The sequence below is a fragment of the Miscanthus floridulus genome, chromosome 1 (assembly GCF_019320115.1).
Source record: "Miscanthus floridulus cultivar M001 chromosome 1, ASM1932011v1, whole genome shotgun sequence".
NCBI lineage: Eukaryota > Viridiplantae > Streptophyta > Magnoliopsida > Poales > Poaceae > Miscanthus > Miscanthus floridulus.
In genome coordinates, this window is record NC_089580.1 from 1,988,305 (window position 1) to 2,005,831 (window position 17,527).

Consider the following 17,527-nt stretch of genomic DNA (forward strand, 5'->3'; position numbering starts at 1 on the left):
CCGGTGGGAGTTCTACCAAATGGGCTGGCCCTATATATTACTTGTCCATATATATGCGTAAGTGCACAGCTAATATAAGGTATATTTAACTCCGTGATATGTATATTTACTTTGCTCCGTAGTATATAGTCACCAGTCTCAGTACCACACACACTAGTCGCAGATGAGTTATGCTCATTGATGCTTACTGTTTTTGTTTTTAGCGCGATCGAACAACAGGTCGATTTTTATGCCGTGGATTATCGATAGTGACATTCGAAGAACTGGATATAATATAGTTTTTTTTTTTGGCGAAAGGAAGGCCGGAAGGGAACAATATATAATATCTACACCTAAAACATTCGTATTGTCAACATCTACCCGGCAGGACCAAAACACTCATACAATCCATATCCGGCAGGCAAATAATAACCGCATCTCATGCGATCCATAGCCGGCAAGCAAATAATCACTGTATGGAGACACTAGAAGGCAAGTAAATAAAATAGAATAAAACTCACGGAATCACTAGTAGACAAATAATCACCGCAAATAATAACATCTCATTCAATTTATATTGCACCCGTTGCAACGCACGGGCACTCATCTAGTATATAGATATATTTATACATGATGCTACTATTCATCAACTTGGATGGGTACAAGCAGCTAGTTAGCTCGATCATCATTAAGCTGCTAGTGCAGGAAGACGATAGATTTGACCAGTAACGAATGAGCGCGCCCGCGTATGGGCATCCACATGTATGTCTGATGTCTAGGCATGTGTAGTTGGCCCAGGGAGCAGCTAGGGCACGTCTGTCGATCGATCTCTAGCAGATACTCGCTGCAAGGCGTGGCAAAGTTGCAAGCATGCTGCGTGCCTGCGTACGTGCAAGTTGATGTACCGCCACTTATTGTGTGCCATCAGCTTCATGGAGTACAACTACGCTATGCGCAGATGATGATCGATTACGTACGTAGCTAGCGATGTGCATGGCGCGCAGCAGCACTCACGTACTACTGGTGCAGTGCGCCCAGTGCAACAAGTTGGCTGAGCTGCACGGGGCAACGCGCCACGACACGTACGCTAGCGACAAGGGGAGCTAGAGAAATATGAAAGGCTGTTGGCCTGTTGCACTACATCATATGCACAAGCAAGGTACTAGTAGTACCGCTGTGATTCATGTACCACTACACTATATATGTGCAACAGCTACCTAGGTACTCTAGGGCACAAAAGTTTACGGACCCTATTGCGTTCGTCTTAGAGCAAGACTAATAATATAGCCGGCTCGCTGGCTGTAAGGTTCCTTGCAGCCTTCTCTCAGCCCACTCATATAATAGTCAGCTCTTTACAGTCACTGGTACAGAACAAAGCTTTACTCCCGGTGGGGAACCCCCTCTAGTCCCGGTTCCCCACCCGGGAGTAAGCATCCGGGACTAAAGGGGGGTCCTTTAGTCCCGGGTCAGGAACCGGGACTAAAGGGGGAACACCAACCGGGACTAAAGGTCCTCCCAGCTTTAAAAAAAATAATGCCTCCCACCGCTGCGTCCCGTGAGATTCGAACCCAAGACCTCATGCATTGCCTCGCGCGTAGCTTACCACCCCACCTACACAACACATCTGACAAAGGATGGGATGCTTCCCTTTTGAACTAACCCATCGGGGGACCTTTAGTCCCGGTTGGTGTTACCAACCGGGACTAAAGGGTCCTTTAGTCCGGGTTGGTGTTACCAACCGGGACTAAAGGGTCTACCTTTAGTCCCGGTTGGTGGCTTCAACCGGGAGTAAAGGTCCACCTTTAGTCCCGGTTGGTGTCTTCAACCGGGACTAAAGGTCCCCTGCCACTGTGCCGAGCGCAGTAGCTGTTGGGCAGGGACCTTTAGTCCCGGTTGAAGACATCAACCGGGACTAAAGGTCTCTCTAGTCCCGGGCACAAAAAATGCCGGGACTAGAGCCCATTTTGACCTCGGATGAAAGGTCTGTTCTCTACTAGTGAGTTAATACATGGCCCAGTTGTCTCTCTCACAGACTTTCTTGGTTCTTGTGCTCAAGTCGGCTGTAAGCTTACAGCCCGCTTCTCCTCTCTCTCCTCCCCTCTCTCCTCCACCTCAGCATTTAGTCGGCTTACAGCCTACTATTATACTTGCTCTTACATACATGCATGCCATCAAAAAAGGACGAGCGAAGTAGGTGATCGAAAAACTTTCTTTTTTTGTTTGTCCTATCTATAAGAGGAGAGCATATGAAAATGTTCATATTCTTTCGTTTTTTAGCTCACTGGCCATTCACTGGGAGTTTTAGGCTTAATATCAATATTTTAGCAACAAATCTAATAAATCTAACTGTGGTGGTTGTTGGTGTAAATTTTTTTATTAATTCGGTTAATTATCCTAACCAAGATCGATTGTTTGATCACAACGTCATTTCACAGGGGCTGCTGTACGTGTGCTCGGTACTCATATATCTGCGTGTACAATCAACCGGTACGAACACGACGACTCCTTTTTCCTTTTCTTTCGCAGTACCTATGGCTTGTCTCTTGTGTGCAATGCATGGCCAATGGTGGCCTTGCAGTACTAGTAGTTTGGACCCAAGAAAACTAATGCAACAAACCGGCCAGCAAGTGGTGATGGCTTGCATGCAAGCAACAGCCGCGCGGCCGGCCTTTAATTTGTACCAGCTTCTGTCGTGGCTCTCCACCAAGGGGGTACTATGCCTAGACGGCCGGGGGACAGGGCCTACTTAACACTGATGTGGGCTGTTTGGTAAAACTCTTTTGGTTTGATTGATTCTTTGGGATGAGTGATTCTGTAAGTTTCTCTAGCTAGCTTAGGGTATATAAACTCTAACATAAAGTGATTATATGGGGAGAAATAAAATCAGTAAGCTTCCAGCTTTCATATTTCATTTTAGAATACAAAAGAAGTATGTACTCTGTACATTTTAGAGAATTCACTTTCCTGTTTTTTTCCCTAATCAGAGTATATACCTTCCTTTTGTGATTCACATTACAAATATAGATGCTCCGATACATAAATGACATATATTAACTCTATGAATATAGCCTCTGAAAGATTGTAGGTGTAGGTGTCGAAATTAGCGAAGTCAGCATGGATGTTTTGTTACTCTCGATCGATGGACACATTTTTTTTCTCGAACGTGCCATAGGCACGGTTTTCATTAAGCAGAAGTAGAGTTTTACAAATTAAAGCTGGAACGGTAATATTTGATTACCGAACCAAAGACTGACAAAGATCACACAATTGTGATTTGCAAGAGAAAAAAAAAACTTAGCGACCAAGTGAAGGATCAAGCCCCCTGGAGACCCTGAGCTCAGCGGCTAAACGGGTAAAGAGCGTCATCCTCAAAGCCAGTGAGGTTCAGCTCCATGGCCACCGGATCGAAGCCTGGAGCGAAGAGCGCCTGAAGGGCCTCTATTTGGAGGACGACAACGGCTCAGCGAAGAGGGCCTTGAGATTGTCCAAAGCCACAGGGTCTGGACCCTGTGGTCTATCTGCGATCCCTAGCTTTTGCTTGAGCACATTTTGTGCTTGGAGAGTCAGGATGGAGGCCTTGGTCTTAGCTGCTAGCCTCCCACTCCGATGCACCACCCTTGAAGGTGTCTTGAACTTTCTCAGCCTCGGCGTGCTGAGCAACGGGGTGTTGAGTGGGATGCATACCCGCGCCTCCAATTGTGCCAACAGGGACTGGGCCCTCGATACGGGCGGCGCCGCGTTGTCGGCGCCAGGATGGCCAACCCCGCATTGGCGCAGAAACGGCCCGCCTGATCCGCAACGCCGTGCTGTCCCATCCTTGGTGGAATGACTTGCGGCATCTCCAGCTCAGGCGACAACGATGGCAAAACCGTCGTTAGGGATGCGCCCGCCGTAGTAGTGGGGCAGCAAGGCGTTGTTGGTCCCGCTAGCCGGGTCGCGACGAGCGAGGCGGTGAGCTCCTCTAGCATCGGGTCAACCCACGCGGGGAGGCCCCGCGCCCGCGCAGGGCACCAAGACCAGCGGGTCTGGCTCAGGAAAGCAGGCAGCAGCAGCGGTAGAAGCTTTGCCCGACGCCGTCGGAGCGACCCGTGCCAACCTCCCTAGACGCCTTCGTCGTTGGTGTCGCTGGCCGCCGCTGGCAGTAACGACGCTGTCCGGCACGGTCTCACCAATGCCACCTGAAGCACCGTGGTTCGCCGCCCGAGCAACGGAGCTGCTGGTGGGGTCACAGTGACCCCCCTGGTAGCACAGCCGGCTGGTGCAGTGGTTTCCGGTGCCGTGGATGTCGGTGTTGTGTAGCACCGGCTGGCCGCCGGACACATTGCTTATCGAAAGAATTGCATTGCACTAAAATCTAAAAACAAATATAGAAAAATATGAGTACCCGTATCAAGTTGAAGACTTAAATCGATCCGGTTGGACAGATTATTCCATCACAGGAAATCTAACCACCAGCTGTGCTTCGACAGAGCTTCTTTTAGGACTTGTTTGGTGGAGCACTTCCTGATTATGATTCTATGTAGGAAGTGATTTTCTAAGAGAAGTGATACCGTGGTTGAAAGTGATTTTATAGGATAAACTCTGTGCATAAAGTGATTATGTGCCACTTTTCAATAAAAATCTGTTTAGCAGAATTTCTCCTGGATTCATCCTAGGAGTTGCTCTAAGACCTCTGCTAAATGCCCTTAGATTCATTCTGAAATTAAGCTACCCTATGAGCTCTGCCAAGGAGGCCCTGTCATGGCTAGGAAGCCCATGCACGCGAGTGGGCAGACTACAAAAGGCGATGATGCATGCAAAGGGTCCTGGACATGGACAACAGACCCACCGCGGTACCACCCATGAATGCGATCGACATTATCGTAAATTGGTAATCAAGTTTAACTGATCGGAGCAGAGAAGTTGAAAACTCCGTACGTTCTGATAGAATTTGAATAATCCCGAACACATACGCAAGGTGGTGCGTCGATAGTTTGTTTTTTCAAATTTTCTGGGACGCGACCTCAGCTCGATCGCCTTGTCCGTTGCGCCTGCATAAGCTTGGTCGGTGCGCCGTGTGCGATAGTAGTGTGAGGACCAACATATATATGTAGGACTGTATAGGCTCAAGTCTGAAGTGAACAAATTAGCTTCACATGCTCATCAAGTGGTCGGTGGACAGAAGTTCGGTCAGAGACGTAAGGCGGCAGTACCTATACATAGCGCAGCTGCAAATAAAGCATGCATGCAACAGCATGGTGCAGATCGATGGTCCACGAACACACATGCATGGGACGGCCGATGCATGGAAACTTGCTGCCTAGCACGCACCTAGCGTGGTTGCGTGTGTATGCATATCACGACGCCCGCCATGTACATGTACGTGGATGATGCGTACGTACGACAGTGAAGTATGTATGTACGACGCCTCTGGATCGCTCTCTCTCCTCCGGGTGGAGCCGGATAATGCGTGCAAGTATTGTTGTGGCTTGGTATTGTCTGGTCCCTCTTTATGGATGCAGGCCGGCCCTAGCTAGCTTGGACGACTGCCTATTCGCTTGGTTGATAAACCATGATTGAAAATATTATTAGCTAATTTGTTGTGAGAGAAAAATACTATTAGCTAATTTTGCTATGCATCTAGATATAATAATATGGCTAACGCATACCAAAATATGGATGAACTAAAAAAGTCAAAACGACTTATAATTTGAAACGGAAAGAGTATATATGGGCTAGTATAGTAGATAAGTACCTTTTTTTTTTTTTTGAGCAACAAGTACCTTTTATTTCTAGTCTAGCCATCTAGGAACAATATCGTGGATAGAATGCACAAGAGCTAGCAGCGTGCTCTTCCTACTCAGTAAGATTGTTCAAATAAAAGCGGTCCACATAAAAGCGGCCCGATGTGATGCAAAGCTCTACTCGGCCCAATTACCCCACCAGCCTTCGGGCCCGAACACCTCCATCCTCTTCTCGTGGGGGAGAAAAAATAGACGCCCGCAGACCACGCCCACCAACGCCCATGACCCAGGCTCTCGCGCACGTCAGAGCCCATCACGCCGCCTGCACCCGGTCCACCACCACCATCGCTCGTGCTCAGCCGCACCCCGCACGAGGATCCCCCACCCTCCGTGCCTCACACACTCCTCGTCTCGAGTCGAGCGCCGCCCCAAACCCCCAACCAAACCCTCGGCGCCGTGCCGTCCGCGGCCAGGCCATGGATCTCCGCCGGCCGCCGCGCTCCTCGTCGGGCGGCGTGGAACCCAAGATCCGCCAGGTCGGCTTCTTCACCCCGGACGCCTCCGCGCCGTCCGAGCCCCTGCCCCCCGCCGCCGCCGCGGTCCTGGCGCCATCGGCGCAGCAGAGGCCCGCCGCGGGGTCGCCGCCGGCGTCCGACGACCTCTCCACGGGCCGCCTCTCCCCCGTCATGATCCCTCCCCCGCGCCACGCCGACCACCTCGCCCCGGGCCCACCCTCCCCCGCGGCGGCCGACGTCGTCCTCGCCACTTCCGCGCCCGTGCGTTCGTCCCCGCGCCTCGACGTCGCGTCCGAGATCGGCGACGACGACTCCTGGTCACGCGCGCCTTCTGCTGTGGAGCTAGGTAATTCTGTGCCTCGCTCTATCAAATGATGAGATTGCCATTGCACATATAGCTTTGGGGGGAAACGAGATCAGTTTATGCTGTCATGGTAACGAACCAGAGGATCTTCTCAGTTTTTACCTTCAAATAGGAAGGCTAGTGGCCATGCAATCAATACTGGAAAGTTTAAGCTAAGCAAAATGAACTTGCTTCTCTCTGAAACCCGCCTGGACTCTTAATACGCACATAAATAATCTGTGACATCTAGATGTAGTCTTATTCGCGAAATGTTAGTACCTGAAATGCTTTTGTAAAACTAAACTTAAGAAGGTGACTTAGGAATTGCATGCACACATTTGTACAACAGACGTGCTGAGGGAGACATCCAGCCCATGGTGGGGGCGGACTGTTTTTTAGATAGGCACATACGGTCTCACAGTGCGGTTGCCAAACTCAAATATAACCATTGTTTTGATGGTTTACCTGGAGCAGGTTGTGCATGGAGAGTGTATATTAGAGCACGTCCACTGTGACCTTAAAGGACATTAGACTTTAAAAACCTCCTTGATATTACTATAAGGTCGTTGAGTGTGGAGGCCCAGAAATGTGTTGCTTCTACGTAGATTTGTGTTCTCTTGATGAATTGATCACAAGTGGTGTTAGAATGTCCGGCTAGAAGCGCAATTAAGGTTGTTAGCTATGATTGGTCATGAGTGGTCTTCTAACTTCTTTAAGATAATAAAAGGTCAAAAGCATTTAAGTTTTTGGGTACATGACATATTCACCCAAATGAAAAAACCCTTAATGATGACACGATGAGGGGCAACTGCTTCTCCTTTATTCTCTACCACTTTTTCCATGGATCTTCGTACTGCCAGGTGCTAGGGCTTGTGGGAAGTAGCAACTTGCTGTTGGTTGTGCCTCTCAAGTGTGGTGAGGAGGGAGCAAGTGAAGAAAATTGTTTTTTTAGTAAATTTTCTGACTCAACGTTTCAGCTGACTTGGATACATAATAGGATTCTACCTAACTGAAATTTTGTTGTTTTTTAGCATAAAGGTTATTGGGGATGTATGAATGAAAACCAGAAGTTGTAGTTTTGCTGGGTTTTTGTATATTAATTTTGGCTTAATGGTTAATATCTATTAAATTTGTTGAGAAAATTATTTGACAATTTTATTTATATACGTGCACATAAGTTTGTTTCAGAAGAAAACAAGCGTGGGTTTGGCTGAAGTACGGAATGAGGGTGCTCCAGCATCTATTCCACAAAAGCAGAAAACCTCGAAGGCAGAGAGACGTGCAATTCAGGAGGCTCAACGTGCTGCTAAAGCTGCAGCGAAGGAGGCAGGTAATTATCTTGACATAGGGTTTTGTGGAGCGCTGCTTGAATCACACAAAGCCTCTCAGCATGTCCGACTGTTTATTTTTTGTTTGTTGGCCTAGGGTTTGGTGGTAGAAAATGTGCCTATGAATATGCTCAACTTTGTTATGGTGATCTTGCACGTGTGTAATGCAAGCATAGCACCCAATCATATTTTTCACATTACTTTGCATTTACAGATAAATCGGGAAAATCTGCTGGTGCTGCGATGTCCAAGCAAGCAAAAACTGCTCAGAAGAAAGATGTGCCACAAGCTGCAAGTACAGTTGCTTCTGAGAAGAAGGCTACTGAGCGTCCTCCAGAAAGAGAAAGAAAGTTAGATGCTCCTCATCCCCGCATGCAGTTTGATGATGTGCATAAGGTGGAGAAAGCAAAAAAACGTGCAGTAGTCAACCAATCGGAAGCTCGAAACAGAGTTGAACTGTTCAGGCATCTTCCTCAGTACGTGCATGGCACTCAGCTTCCTGACCTCGAGTCAAAATTCTTTCAACTAGAACCAATGCATCCTTCTGTATACAAGGTAACTGTTGTGTTTTAAACCTACCCTGACATTTATGTACTCCTACTATCGATCTCGAGCAGGATTAGTCAATGATCTATTCTTCACCCACGCAAAATCTTCATGCATTTGGAGTAGGACTAAGGTGTAGGAAGCTATGTAACATGCAACTGTTGGGTTACTTCTACAGATACGAGGATAGTTGATCATGATGAAACAGTCATTGCTGACTTACTAATCACCGGATGCTGGATTACCTTGCTCTCCTTGTCCTAAGAATTTTGACGTGGGCCGAAACTCAAGACACCCTCAACTTGTTTTGTCCTTGAAATGTGTCATGTATCTGCACCTAAGTTGTTTTTTTTGTATACAATTCAGCCTTCCTTTTCTCTTTCCAGTATCCATAAATGTAGATAATGTTAAATATGTACACCTGCCAAAGACTTTGCATAATACGTTCGATGTGCTCTAGCTCTATATACAAGAAGAATACTAAAGATAAGCCTCCGTTGCACAAGAGCTAAGCCACTAAGGCTTATGTTTTGTTTTTGATTCATTATGAATTTTGTTGGGAACTCTTAGGAAAACAGAGTTCCATGACAGTAGAATTGCATTTCCCAGATGACTAGCCCTGTTTGTCTTCTGCACATTGTTGAATTCTAGAAAATCTGTTCCTTGAAATCACTTCTGCACGCACCATCTGAACTTTAATCTAAGCTATATATTGTGCTGTAAATGTTTAATGGTGTATGGTGATCCCTGTTTACTATTGAGTTGTACGCTGGTTAAAATATACCATTTAGGCCCAGGCAAAACTAGTTTGCGAGCTAGATTTATGTTGTTATTGTTATTGTTGTTGATTGCTTAGATGTTTGGTGGTGCTGACTTCTGAGTAGCAAAGAAAATTGCTAATAAAAATTAAATAAACTGATTATTGTCCATTTTGGTAAAATCTGATTGACTCATCTGGACTTTTACTATTTCAGGTTGGGCTCCAATATTTATCTGGTGAAGTATCTGGTGGTAATGGTCGTTGCATAGCAATGCTTCTTGCATTCAGAGAGGCAATAAAAGATTACACTACACCTCCAAACAAAACTCTCAGCAGAGATCTGACTGCAAAAATCAGCAGTTATGTGTCATTTCTTATTGAGTGTAGGCCTCTTTCAATCAGCATGGGCAATGCTATTAGGTTTCTGAAGAGCAGGATTGCAAAGTTACCACATGCATTGTCAGAGTCTGAAGCCAAAACTAGTCTTCAGTCTGATATTGATCGTTTTATAAATGAGAAGATAGTTCTTGCAGATAAAGCTATTGTCAGCCATGCCATCACAAAGGTCAGAGACAATGATGTCTTACTGACATACGGATCATCATCAGTTGTTGAAATGATTTTGGACTATGCTCATGAACTTGGGAGGAACTTTCGAGTTGTAGTGGTAGATTCTCGCCCAAAGCTTGAGGGACAGGCATTGCTGCGGAGATTAGTGGCAAAGGGCATCACCTGCACATATACACACATATATGCCATCTCATACATCATGCATGAAGTAACTCAAGTCTTGTTGGGTGCCTCATCAATATTATCAAATGGGACAGTTTATTCTCGAGTTGGGACAGCATCAGTGGCTATGGTTGCACATGCATTTGGAGTTCCAGTTCTGGTTTGTTGTGAGGCATACAAGTTTCATGAGAGAGTGCAACTTGATTCTATATGTGCTAATGAGCTTGGTATGTATATTTTGTCGTTTATGAATATGTTCACCTCATGCATGAGAACTACTTGACGACTTGACGTGAGTTTTCTTACTCAGGCGATCCAGATGTCATTTTGAAAATTCCTGGGAAGGCAGAGGACCATCTTAAGAACTGGGCAGACAATGCAAATCTCCAATTGCTAAATTTAACGTATGTTTCTGAATTCTATAAACCAGCAATTCCTTCTGATACTATTCCCTGCAGTGTAAATAATGTTGCACATCTAATAGGTATGATGCCACCCCGCCTGACTATGTGTCGATGATCATAACAGACTATGGAATGGTAAGATATGCTTCTCACTATAATCAATCTTCTAGGTTATTATTTTTTGAATATCGGTGCAAATGTTCTCTTTTTTTAACATAATGCAACTAGTTACTGCAGTCAGTTGTTAACAATAGAACATGTGTCCTTTTTATCAGTGAATCTATTCAACCATGTAAACATAGTTTAATCTGCTTGAACTGTTTTTATTAGGCGTCTTGTTCTGTATACATAGGCTACATTCAGATTAATCATAATGTATCCAACATCTTCAACATAGTGTTTTCTCTTTGAATATTTATTACTCACGGCACTTGCACAGTTCTGTAGAAGCAGCTGGAAACTTATTTATGAACCAAGTAATGCTTGACCTTTGAACTAGGTTAACTGGTTGTGTTCTGTTGCACCAAACTAATCTGCTGAGTTGGGTAGGCCATGCCACTCTAAACTCCAAGCAATTACACATGATGTCCCCTGTACATTTGTACTTCCTGCTGTTCGGGAACCTTTTGCCTCACACACTAACAGTGACGCGCCATTATGTATTTCTTTGCCTCTATACTTGTGTTTTTGTATAATTTATAAAAATCTGATATTTGTCATCACATTAATTTGACCTTGTAATCTATTTGTACATAATGGTGCGCATGGTCCATGGATGCCTACTTTTTTTTGTTCTGTATACATAGGCTGCTGATATTTATACATCTCTCACTGATATTTGCCTCTATACTATCCTGAACTCGTTGGCTTCTGCAGTTATACATGGTCCATGGATGCCCAGTTCATTCCAATTTTGTTTAGGATTTATAGGTAACATGTGGGCCATTTGGTGAAATATTGATTGTGTTGTTTCCTGTTGCAGCTTCCGCCCACTAGTGTACCGGTCATTGTGAGAGAGTACCGCAAGGAGCAACTGTGGATATGACTCACTGCCCTACTGCGGTATGGTAGCATTTTTGGTGACCCTACTGCGGTATGGTAGCATTTTTGGTGACCTTTGCCTGAGTGCAACATGATAATGATTGCACTGTTGGCCTGAGGTTTTTTGTCTGCCCTTGTTGCCTTTTTACCAAAAGATGGTTCGTCCTGTTTTGCGATCACCTGTATCACTTGCTACTCTATGAAGAGCTCACCCTTGCACTCACGTGCCCTCGGACATTGTTGAGTTGATGGACCAATGAGTACCTTTTTTTTTTGAAAAAGTTATTCTGGTCACAAACATCCATGGCCTCAAGTTATTTCAATGGCATGTCACGTCCAACCACAGAGAAGGTTGTATCGTGAACATTTTGATATGGTCTTATACACCTCAATGTTGAACGCTAATTTGTACTGTAGTGCCCATGTTTGGCCGTTTATACAAGCATCAGTTGCGAATTTACCGACCAATATTCAGATAAATGGGCTGTGTCATTCGGAGAATTTCTCGGGGTCTTTCACTGACCAGTGCAGTATGTGAAGCATTCCTGGACTGGAGACTAACAGCCTGTTCGGCTGGCTGGGCTCTGCTGGCGGGTTAGGTGTGAGAGAAAAATACTGTTCCAGCTTATAATCCACGATCGTATAGGCCTGCCGAACAGGCTGTAACTGGTTCATGGCATCTAACCCTCTAAGGATCCACACTGATCTTGCTATGGAGTAGCTGTGGTCAAATTCTCGATACAATGTTTTTTTTTCTGGGACAACTATAAATCAGCAATAATCATATAACTCCAGCCTTGTTAGTACAATGATTCTTTCCGTCAACAATGAAATGTTCAAACCATCAAATTCGGCATTGTATAGCGCAGATAAAGGAACAAGATCGACTCCGTGCAGCTACATAGCTGAATTGTACATAGCTGACCCCCCAACGAATGCAAGTTACAGCGCAAAACTAACAAACGGAAAGTTTTTTTCATGGCAACAACGATCTCTCAAATGTGCCAGGGCACAATCTATTGACATATTTGCTCGACCGCAGCCACGATCTGGGCAGGCTGCACAACGGTTGCGGTGTAGGCACGTCCTGAGATGACAAGCACGTGATGGGGGCGTCAAGGTAGTCCCAGAAGTTGTCGATGATGGCCGACCTCAGGCTGGCGCCAATCCCACCCGTGCGCATGCACTCCTCCACGATCAGCACGCGGTGGGTCTTCTTGATGGAGTTGCCAATAGTGTGCAGATCAAACGGCTTCAACGACCTGATGTCGATGACCTCGGGATCGTACCCTTTGTTCACCAGAGTCTTTGCTGCCTGCATCACGTGGTACCTCATACGTGAGTATGTGAGTATGGTCACATGCTCCCCAGGCCGCACCATCTCGGCCTCCTCCAAGCAGAGCACATATTCCTCGTCCGGAATTTTCTCCTTCAAGTTGTACAGAAGGACGTGCTCAAACAGCACCACAGGGTTCTCACTCCTGATGGTAGCTTTCATTAGGCCTTTAGCGTTGTAAGGAGTTGAGCAGGCAACCATCTGCAGGCCTGGGATCGACTGGAAATACGATTCCAGACGTTGTGAGTGCTCTGCACCAAGTTGACGACCGACACCACCAGGGCCACGGATCACAACTGGGATTTTAAACTGGCTACCAGAAGTGTAATGAAGCATGCCACAGTTGTTTGAGATCTGGTTGTAAGCAAGGAGGAGGAATCCCATGTTCATGCCTTCAACAACAGGCCTCAGCCCTTTCATTCTCGCTCCAACTCCCATGCCAGTAAATGAGTTCTCAGCAATATATCCAGAACTCGAAGGTCTCCAAACATCAGCCAAACCTTTTGTCACCTTGTAAGAACCACCATAATGACCAACATCTTCACCAAACACGCACACTGTTGGATCTAATTTCATCTCTTCTATCAAGGCCTCACGAAGAGCTTCAAACAGCAAGACCTCATGACTGAAAGGAAATTAAGTAAAGTTAGGAATTTGCAGACAGACACAAAAGAAATCACATTACTAAAGAAATCAAGGATAGCCAAATATTATTCAAATCGCCAGTCCTTACATACTTCCAGTAAAAAGAATATAGACAATAAAAGAGGAACAGAGGAATGGTTAGCCAAAGGCTATTATGGTTCCTAACATTGCTAACCCTGAAAGCTGACATGGCCTGCGATTTGTAATTCATATATCTGAGAACAGGTTACTAATCAGTTTCATGCAATGAACAAACTGCAGTTACTGTGAGTTAACACCCAAATCCCAATAATCTTTCTGAATGGGAGGCAGTGTTAAGTCTAGTTTACCCTAGCGTCATAATATAAATCTCTTAAGATCTGTTATTTTTATCAATGATTTTACTTCTTGGATAATAAATGATGAAAACAGGTACCCCATCCAGTCTGCCAAGTACCAACTACAATAAAAACAGAATATTAGGTCTCCAGTTTTATTTACCAAGTAGATTAAACAAGCAAAGGCACAAGGTTGAAATACTCATTTTCCAGGCTACTGTAATTACTTCAGGTTGATAACATGTTCAAAACGAAAAACATACTAGCCGACACAGCAAGTTCGGTGCCAAATTTCATCTTGCAATCAATTCATGGTGACAACCTCATGTACCATAATAAAAGCTTACAACATATAGTTACATAACCTAGAGATATCTACAACCCGTGAGTATTATTCATTTATTATTGTAGCCGAATTAGAAATCCATGCTCAAAATCACACTTTGCTGCTTAGTCCACTTATACATTTGCCTTTTCTGGTTGGGACATGATTGAAAGACAGAACAGACAGATTACGGCTGCTCATTTTTCTTTAACAAAAAATCATCAAACATATGATAATGTGAGATATAAAAAGTGGAGCCTCTCAAGCGTATGTCCCTGCCTCATGTCACTCAAATAGTGAGGCAATTTTCAGATGCAACAAGTTGAGAACCATGGTAGCTACCCAATCAAATAGTCCATGTACAAATCAATGGCTGTGTCACATGGTGAAACTGGTGATGCAACTACAGAGTAAGAGTATGACTGCTTTCAGGTTTCAATATGCACACATCGCATAGAACACCAAATGAAAACAACTAACTGCCACATAAATGACTTGATCTTGTTGGAGTTTAGGATGCCAACCCGTCGGACTTGCCGACCACGGCGCTCGATGGCGCATCTGCCTTTGCCTGCGCAAGAGAACACACACACGGAGAAAATAGTTCAGCACACCAGCAGCAAATGGCAACGCGTGCTGCAACCAAAGCAAAACAGCAAACAGACTCAAAATAGCAATTGTTAGTTGATCTCCACCAATAGGCTCAACAGCTTATTGGACCCTTGGATCTGCGTCCTGATCGGGGGCGCCCAACCCTAATATGGTTGGTGGGCTCCTGTCGCACAACACTATAAAAAGATGTGTGGGGACCAGGGCTCTAAGGACGAGGTTGATCGGAGCCGCCGTGACCCACCAACAGAAAACCTAACCCGATCTAAAGAGAGTGCTGCCAGCGACGGGAAGACCCACTGACCTCACGTCACCGTTGCCTCTGCATCGCCACCACCGGGACGCTGTACCTCGCGTCGCCGTAGGGACTGCGACTGCACTTCATCTCCGGTCGTTGCGGACGCACTAGCTACCAAGATACACCAACAGATGTTCTTTACCCGCTAGATCTACACCTAGAGTTTAGAACTTTCTAACAATGGTACCAGAGCCAAGGTTGCCAGTGTGTAGATCTAGTATGGGGTAGAGAATTGAAAAGAAATCAAAGAGTAACAGTGAGTTCGATCCGTTTCGGAATGAAACCCTAATCCTAACCGGGTAAAAGAAAATGAAAAGAGACCGGGGGGGTGGCGGACGTCACTCAACTCCCGGTCACCACCACCACTGAGCGGGGAAAGATGCCGCACCGCCGTCTTCGCCGGCGCGCGACAAGAAAAGAACAGAGTCGAGGTGAGAGATTCGGTTTTTGGATCTAAAAGAGGGTCGCCGAACCCCAACCCTAATAGGGCGAAGGAAAGGAGTAAGAAGAAGAAGGACTTGGCTTCAAGAAGAACCCGAATCCGAGCTCAAACCCACGAAGAACTCGCTGGGGAAGATGAATAGTGACTCCAGTGAGTCAAACCCTAACCCTAAACCGCGCAAATAGCTCGGGGAAGAAGAACAGTACGCAACCCTAACCCTAATCCCCAATCGGCAAAGCTCTGAGAAGAAAAGAAAGAAGATCCAAAAAAAAGAAGGAGAAGAGCTAGCAAGGCGGCTTACCTAACAAAATCCTAACTCGCGACGAGAAAGGGGAAGAGAGTGAAAGGACAAAGGGGCAGGGGCTCCTACCTGGGGTCCGCCCACTCCGTCTCCACCGCCGGCAGTCGCGTGGACACCGCGCGGGAAGACAACCTCAGCCGTCAGGGCAGGAGAAGCGCCGCCGCACGATCTCCGCCTCGGGCTTGGGCCAAAGGGCACCATCGTGGTGCCACTCGACGGTGCCGCGCGCGGCTCCGGCCGCACGCGTGCGCCGACGAGGGGTGCCACGGCGGAGCCGCCATCCCCGCGTCGCGTCTCGTTCTCGGTCGCTCGCTGTGGCTGCGTTGAGAGGGAAGAGGAGAGCGGCGAAGAGAGAGAAGCAGAGAATGCGAAATGGAATTAGGGTTTCGGGGCACCGACCGTGGCGCGCTTTTGATCTCCCGAGACGCGCGGACGACCATCGATCTTGATCGAGCGGCTGCGAACGGTCGGACCGGCTTTCGGCTCAGGCAGGCACGAGCGCTGGGCCACTTTCTCGGCCTAGGCCCAGGTTGCAGCCTAGGCGCGGGGGAGCACGAGGGAGAGCGCGCGCGCGGGCGTGGGCCGTGGGCCGTTTTGCCGGTTGGGCCGAAAACAGTGAAAGAAATGAATCAGTTTTCCTTTTTCCTTTTTTCAGTAAATGTTTATTTCCGACAAATTGATTAATGGCTTAAAGAAAATAGAAAAGAGATTTTTCCTGTGGGCAAAATTCATTAAATTGAATTAGTTTTTCCGCTGCTAAAGAAGTTGTTTATTCTCCAGTTATTTTGAACCAACATGATATTTAATTAGAGGAAAAGAGATTTTGATATGATTATGATGTTGTTATTTTCTAACCAATGTTGTTAATAATAATATCGTAATTTTAATGATTTTATGCATTAATTCTATTTCTGCCCAACGGTGATGTAGAATTAGTGTATAAGAACAGTTGTATGTTTTAATTTTGACAAACGTTGGAATCAAGGCATGCAATTGTTGTTATTTTTTATGTTAAAAAAAGATTGACCTGGCCTTCATCTTGGCTGAGGTGGACTGGGTAGTCACCTCACTGTGTTCCACTGAGCCTGTGGCACCGGTGAGGGAGACAAACGAGGCTGATGCCGCTTAGGTAACTAAAGAGAGGGATTTTGAATCCCAAAAGATGTCCTATGACCTTGAGCATAGGAAGTGGGTCACTGCCAACAAGAAATATTTGGTTGTGATAAAGAACATGATTGAGCCTGCAATTGTGGGCTCAATCCCAGAGTGTGACACGGTAACCGAGTACCAAGATAGAATAAAGAGTCAGTTCACTGGCTCTTCAAAGACCACTGTTCGCCTAAACGGCCGTTTAGCCCGTTTACACACCGTTTAAACACTACACGGTGGTACACCGTTTCCGTTTAATCGGTTGTTTTGACCGTTTAAACGACCGTTTTTCCCGTTTAAACACCCGTTTTGCCCGAATAATGGGCTAAACGGTAGGTGACCGACTGTTTACCGTTTAGCGTTTAGGATAACACTGTCAAAGACATATGCTACCCAGCTGATAAAGTAGCTAGTGACAGAGAGTTACTCTAAAAATGGTGGCATAAGAGAGCTCATGATGCGTCGTCGAAATTATGACATTATCGTTTAGGCCATATTTCGAGGAAGATAATAGAAAGACTAGTTAAGAATGATATTCTTCCTCCATTAGAGTTCTCAGATTTAGAACAATGCAGAGAATGCATAAAAGGAAAATATGTAAAGAAAATTAAGAAAGATGCCAAACAAAGCGCTGGAATTTTATAAATTATTCACACAGACATCTGTGGTCCGTTTCCTGTAAAGAGTGTGGATGGTTATGATTCGTTCATAACATTCACAGATGATTACTCCCA

The 17,527-nt window shown here is 45.8% G+C and overlaps 1 protein-coding gene and 1 pseudogene across 1 annotated transcript; one reads left to right on the forward strand and one right to left on the reverse strand.

Moving 5' to 3' along the window:
• Window positions 1-6,079: 6,079 nt before the first annotated feature.
• LOC136470917 (uncharacterized) lies at window positions 6,080-11,859 on the forward strand. The gene is given in 8 exon segments (XM_066468648.1): window positions 6,080-6,563; window positions 7,749-7,762; window positions 7,764-7,890; window positions 8,103-8,443; window positions 9,409-10,153; window positions 10,237-10,330; window positions 10,411-10,465; window positions 11,313-11,859. Coding segments are annotated over 8 exon segments (1,824 nt in total). The 5' UTR covers window positions 6,080-6,178; the 3' UTR covers window positions 11,376-11,859.
• Window positions 11,860-12,290: 431 nt separating this feature from the next.
• LOC136470926 (pyruvate dehydrogenase E1 component subunit beta-4, chloroplastic-like) lies at window positions 12,291-13,441 on the reverse strand (annotated as a pseudogene).
• Between the last annotated feature and the right edge of the window lie 4,086 nt (window positions 13,442-17,527).